The sequence below is a fragment of the Crocuta crocuta genome, unplaced genomic scaffold (assembly GCF_008692635.1).
Source record: "Crocuta crocuta isolate KB4526 unplaced genomic scaffold, BGI_CrCroc_1.0 scaffold234, whole genome shotgun sequence".
In the NCBI taxonomy this organism is placed as follows: Eukaryota; Metazoa; Chordata; class Mammalia; order Carnivora; family Hyaenidae; genus Crocuta; species Crocuta crocuta.
In genome coordinates this window covers 3,488,994-3,494,707 of record NW_027529647.1, presented here as the reverse complement: position 1 = coordinate 3,494,707, position 5,714 = coordinate 3,488,994, and the positions used below count along the sequence as shown (strand labels likewise).

General features: G+C 68.1%; 2 protein-coding genes across 2 annotated transcripts in view; one reads left to right on the top strand and one right to left on the bottom strand.

Annotated features, from left to right (window-relative positions):
* The window catches only part of CACNA1H (calcium voltage-gated channel subunit alpha1 H), a 71,489-nt gene extending 69,013 nt beyond the window's left edge, over positions 1–2,476 (top strand). Inside the window, 2 exon segments of the mRNA XM_077762795.1 lie at positions 5–187; positions 741–2,476. Coding sequence (XP_077618921.1) covers positions 5–187; positions 741–1,748 — 1,191 coding nt within the window. The 3' untranslated portion in view covers positions 1,749–2,476.
* Positions 2,477–2,960: 484 nt separating this feature from the next.
* The window catches only part of CCDC154 (coiled-coil domain containing 154), a 162,078-nt gene continuing 159,324 nt past the window's right edge, over positions 2,961–5,714 (bottom strand). Inside the window, 1 exon segment of the mRNA XM_077762794.1 lies at positions 2,961–3,033. Within this exon segment, the coding sequence (XP_077618920.1) occupies positions 2,961–3,033 (73 nt within the window).

Below are 5,714 nucleotides of genomic sequence, written 5' to 3'. Positions count from 1 at the left end.
GCAGGCTTCTCCCCTCCCTGCCCTGGGCCCGGCCACCTCCTCGCACTCTCTGCCCGTGGAGTCCTGCACCGCCCTCCGGGTTCCCTCCGCCACACTGTCCCCGGCCAGGGACAGCGATGCCCTCTGTGCCCTGTCTCCTCGGGGCACAGCCCGCTCCCCCAGCCTCGGCCGACTGCTCTGCAGACAGGTAGGAGAAACTCCCGAGTCCCGCCACCAAGGCCTGGGGGCTCCGCCGTGGTCCCCTCCCATTTGAAAGATGAGTGTCAGGGACAGCCGGGCGGGGGGGGCACGTCCCTGCAGCCTGTGACAACACGCAGGGCCCAGGAGCCACGTCTGCTCAGGCCGTAGCCTTAGTCCCGTCCCGTGCAGCACCTGCAAGCCTCACCTGTACCCTCGGACCTCTCTGCACCCATCGTGGCCCCAGACCCTCTCCCTGCCTCGTATCCTGTGCGTGGGTTTTCAGGCCCCGCTGGTGCTGTGCAGGGTGGGGCTGTGTGCCCAGCGGGGCCTCCCAGGCCACAGGAGTGCGGGTCCTTAGTCCTCTGTCCTCACGGTACCCCCAGCATGAGCGGTGCGGTGGTGCACACCTGTGATGTGTTCGTCATGGCCGGGGGACAGTGTGTCCGCTGGCCCTGGGGAGCCCCGGTCCACTCTGGTCTGGGGGGTGGGTCTCCTGCGTCCCTGGCTGCTGCCTAGGTCCTGCCCGGCTTCCTTCCTCACCCGACGCCGTATGCTTGCAGGAGGCCGTGCACAGCAGCTCCGTGGAAGGGCAGATTGACGGCCCCAGGGATGGTGGCGCAGGCTGGGGGGAGCCTGGCGGGAAGACCCCCGTGAGGCAGCCGTCCCTGGGGGCCTCCATACGGTCCCCACCCCGTTCCCCACGGCCCGCCAGCGTCCGCACCCGCAAGCATGCTTTTGGGCAGCGCTGCGTGTCCAGCAGGCCGCCAGCCCCCAGAGGGGAGGAGGCTGAGGCCCCAGACCCCGCCGACGAGGAGGTCAGCCACATCACCAGCTCGGCCAGAAGCCCCTCGGGCTCCCCTGATGCGCGAGGAGCCGCAGGCGCGGAGCCCGACCTGCACGAGTTCTACGGCGTCGATGCGCGGGGCTTCCTGGAGCAGCCAGGCCCGGCGGATGAGCAGAGGCGGCTGTCGGGGGAGCAGGGAGGAGGGGATGGCCGCCCGGAGGCCAGGGAGGTGAAGGCTCGAGCCCCGGAGGCAGAGCCCGCCTCGGGGGCCCGCAGGAAGAAGAAGATGAGCCCCCCCTGCATCTCGGTAGACCCCCCCGCAGAGGAGGAGGGCGCGGCGCGGCCCCCTGCGGCAGCGGAGGGCAGCAGCACTCTGAGGCGGAGAACCCCTTCCTGTGAGGCCACGCCTCACAGGGACTCCCTGGAACCCTCCGAGGCGGTGGGGGCGGACCCTGCTGCCAAGGGGGAGCGGCGCACACAGGTCTCCTGCCGTGGGGAGCATCTGACTGTCCCCAGCTTCGCCTTCGAGCCACTGGACGTGGGGGGCCCTGGCGGAGACCTGTTTTTGGACGGTGGCCACAGTGTGGCCCCTGAACCCAGAGCTTCCTTTTCGGGGGCCGCAGTGCCTCCTGAACCCCACAAAACCGAGCCCTCCGTGCCCTCCAGTGACCCCGCGGAGAAGGGGCGAGGGCTGCACCTCAAGGTTCTCCAGAGCCCCCCAAAGAGAGCGGGGTCCCCCCCAGCCACCCCCAGCCCGGGTGACCGTGTAGACAAGCCCGTGTAGCTGAGGGCACGGTGCCACACAGGTTTTAGCACTGGGGTTGGGGTGCCCCCAGCAGGGTGGCGGCCCCAGGCAGGGCTGTGCGCAGACCCAGGCTTGCGCCCCGCCGAGGCAGAGGAGCCGGGAGGCCGTCCGCCCGGGGAGAGGGAGGCAGACGCCGCGTCTGGGCAGCGCAGAATGGGGTGGCCGACGGCGTGGGAGCCCCCGGCCCATGCACTCAGGTTTGGGTTTTCCCAGCTTCGCCAGGGCGGTCCGAGGCCTGGTCAGCAGTCTCCTCGTGACCGCTGCGTCCCTGGGACAGAGACCAGAAAACGACCAAAAAGAGGAAGTCAGAGGCTGCCCAGCAGAGCGCCATTCTCACGCCCACTCACTTTTCTAGGGAACACATGCTCGGGGCCGCCCGTGCCCTGGTGCGTTGGGTGGCAGCTTGGTCCCCAAGGCCACCATGGTCACGCGTCACTGTTGCTCACAGCCTGAGTCCTCACCTGTTTGTCCCGCGCCTCACCCCCTCCGCTCCGAGGCCCACTGCCCACCGTTCTGTGTTGGGGACGTTCCGGAAACGCCCGCATCCCCGGGGAGTGGGGTCCACGCAATAAGCCGGCGCCTCTGCGCCTCTGCTGGTGGCCCCGCCCGGGCTGGGAGGGTGCGGCAGGGCCCCTGCGGTTCACGGACGTTTCTTTTATAAATTCAGGTTAAATGTTGCAATAATCCGTTACAGGAAATTTGGCTTCTTAGGGGAAGAGGGAGGGGGTGGTGGGCAAAACCAAGGGGAATAAATATTAACTTATTTAAGAAACGTGTTGGATTACCGCCGTCAGAGGAGGGTGGCGGGCCCATTGTCTCACCCAGAACAGGGCTGGGTGATGCTCCAGGGACGGCCTTGGGGTCTCCTGGGAGGCCCCGCCCGTCCCCTCTGGTTCTGGAAGGAGTCAGGCTCAGGATAGGAGCCAAGTCCACGCACGACCATTCACACTCTGGGGAACCTTAGCAAGTGTTTGCCAGGGCTCCCAGCAGGGACGGGTGCTAAGGGGCAGAGTCGGGGCCCACTCCGCCCTCTCCCTGCCCTGAAGACTCTGGCCCTGACCTTTGTCATCTCTGGTGAACTGCTGGCCCGGGTGCAGATGGGCCAGGACACGGCAGAACTTGGGGTCCCTTGAGAGTCTTGTGCGTGACAGCCGTGGCCATGCTGGTGGCCGAGCCCAGTGCAGACCGGCATCAGGGCGAGGTCCAGGCCCCTCCTTCCACGAGGCACATGGGGGACCCGCCGTGGCCCACCCACCGCAGCCACCTCCAGGTGCTCTGGGCGGTGGGCGGCTCCACCGGGCGGAGGCCAGAGCCTGTTTGCCAGGGCCCCGGTGGACAGCACTGGGTCTGGGCCCCAGTCACGCCTCAGCTCTCTGACCCTGAGCCCAGTGGGTAGAGGACACGTGGGGGCCCACAGTGAGGGGCCTCAGGGTCTCCCTCTTGGTTCAGCCACTCCTTGCTTCACCCCCATTTCTCGGGGGCTCAGCCTCCCTGGGGCCGGGGCCGTGATGTCTGTGCAGTGCAGGGGCGGGGGCTGCCCTGAGCCTCGCCTGTGCCGGGCCTGGGGTGGGGCAGGGAGGGCCCGTTCACCTGCTGTGCCGGCGGGAGGGAGGGGAGCCGAGGGGCAGCCTCCACGGGCAGGCCCCTCCGGTTCCCTCTGTGCACCAGGAGCTACGGCTGTCCCCACCGTTCGTCCCCCGTGGCTGCTGTCCCCTGGCACCCAGCGGCCGGCTCTGGGCTCCACAGACCACAGCAGGGCCGGGTGGAGATGAGTGCCCCCCACCTCCAGGAAGCCCTCCCTGGTTCCCGTGGGGCACGCTGGCTCGTCTCCTCTGTCCCCCAGGTCTTTCGGGCTCCTCAGGAGGGCCCCAGCTCGAGGCCCAGAGTGAGCCAGGAGACGGCTCAGGCCCTCGTGACTGGTGCCTGTGCCAGCCCACGCTGCCCGAAGTCCCCACCCCCACCCCGGGGTCCCGAGGTCCCGTGGTCCTCACCACAGATCAGATGGGCACAGCCCCAGCTGCCCGGCTCAGAGCGGGCCCTTCCCAACCGTCCCCTGTGTGGCCAGGGCCGGATGACAGAGCCGATTAGGGGCCCTGGGAGGGGGCTGGCCTTGGCTGTGCCCGCCCCCGGCTCCCGGCCCAGCTCCAAGTCACACGCTAGGCAGGAGGGTCCCTCTGAGACCCTCCAGGTCAGCAAGCCCCTTAGATGTGGGGAAACTGAGGCATGAGGGGTTTGCCTGATTATCTAGCAGGATGTGGCTTCTCGGGGCCCAGACTTGGCTCAGAAGACACATTCGTCGTTTGTCCAGATGATGAATGAGGACAGTAACACCAGCTATGTGTTGGGGACTATGTTGGACCCACTGTGGCCATGCGCCCCGAGCGTGAGCCTCAGGAAGGGGCGACCTGCCCATCAGCCTGGCTGGGGTGGGCGGCAGGGTCAGGCCCGGGAAGCCTGATGTCACCCAGTGCAGGGGACAGGGGCCCGTCTGGACACACCCGGGCCCCACCCCCGGGTCCCCCCAGGCAGGGCTTAAGGGCCCTCGCCTACCCTGGCTCCAGCAGCCTGGTCCCCTCTCCCCACCCGTAACCCCTCACGTGGTTCCCTGCAGAGCCCGCAGCCTCCCCAGGGACCCGCCTCTGTCAGGAAAGGAAGTCTGGACTCCAGTCTTGGAGCCTCCTGACGTCTCTGTGACACGGAGCCGTCTCTGCCCCCATTTGACAGGAGAGCAAACGGGCGCAGGGAGCGGTGTCCTGTCCCAGGTGGCTCCCTTCTCTGGCCACGGGATGCCCTCCGCCTGCTGGCGTCTCCTGTCGCCCAGTGAACATAGTGGCCCCGCTGGGAGGGCCCCTGCCAGCGCGGTGGGAGGGCTGGAGCCCCCTCTGCCCCGGGCACCCCCACCCCCTGCACCCCTCCGTGCGCCACCCTCTGCAGGCTGCAGGGGTCGGGTGGGGCTGGAGAAGGAACCCGGTGGGTCATTCCGGAATCTCCCCTGCGAAGGACAGAGACTTTGTAGATTACGTGTGTCTGTTTGCGCCTGGCACCTGGGAGGAGGGAGGTGAATGTTGGTCTAGAAAGCTCTTTCCGGCCCGAAGAGCCCAGAATACTCCCCGAAGGTCGGTGGTGACGTCGTTCTCTGTGTGTTGGTGCACTAGCTGTGTCCGAGCAGGAAAGCAGAGGCCCGGGAGGGCAGGCTCAGAGGCAAAGCTTCACACCTACCTCATAGAAGGAGCGGGAGACGAGTCAACGGTCTGCATCTCGAATCGCTCGGTTGGCAGAGGACGGGAACAGTTTGCCCAAGAGACTCTTCCCGGCAGGGCCGCAGGGGCAGGGCGGGCGGGGCGGGGGCCTGAGCCCCGAGCAGCCGTCTCCTGGGAAGCCCTCCACCCAGGAACGAGCCGGTGCGCTGACGTGAGCTGTGACGGTAACACCCGGGTGCCCAGACCGGGGACGGGGCACAGTAACTAGAACATCCAGCAGTGGGGCCCCCGGACCCTGTCCGGCGTTGCGGGGGGGGCCGCTCTTCCGCCCCCCGTGCCGAGGCCGAGGCCTCCAGCCATCCACGGGACCCTCCTCATCTAAACTCCTGAAGATCCGAAACCTTGCCGTGGCGCCAGCACCGAGCCCAGCACCGGGGACTGCGGGGTGGGGTCAGCCGGCTGCCCTCCTGTTGCTGCTCGTGGGGGTGTGGGACCCACGTGGCCTTGCCTGGCGTGGAAGGTATGCAGACCCCCGACCTCGGCAGCCTCTCGTTGGCACGTGCCGCAGACCCTCGGGCCACAGCCACCCGGGGCTCAGACCCCGAAAGGGGTCACCCCAAGGCCCCTGTAGCAGCCTGGACGGCAGGCGCCGGCAGGGGTGAGTATGGCCGTGAGAGGTGGGCGTGTGCAGGCTCGGGGGGTGTCACACGGGGGAGGAGGGGACAGGGGTGTGGGGGGACGTGCG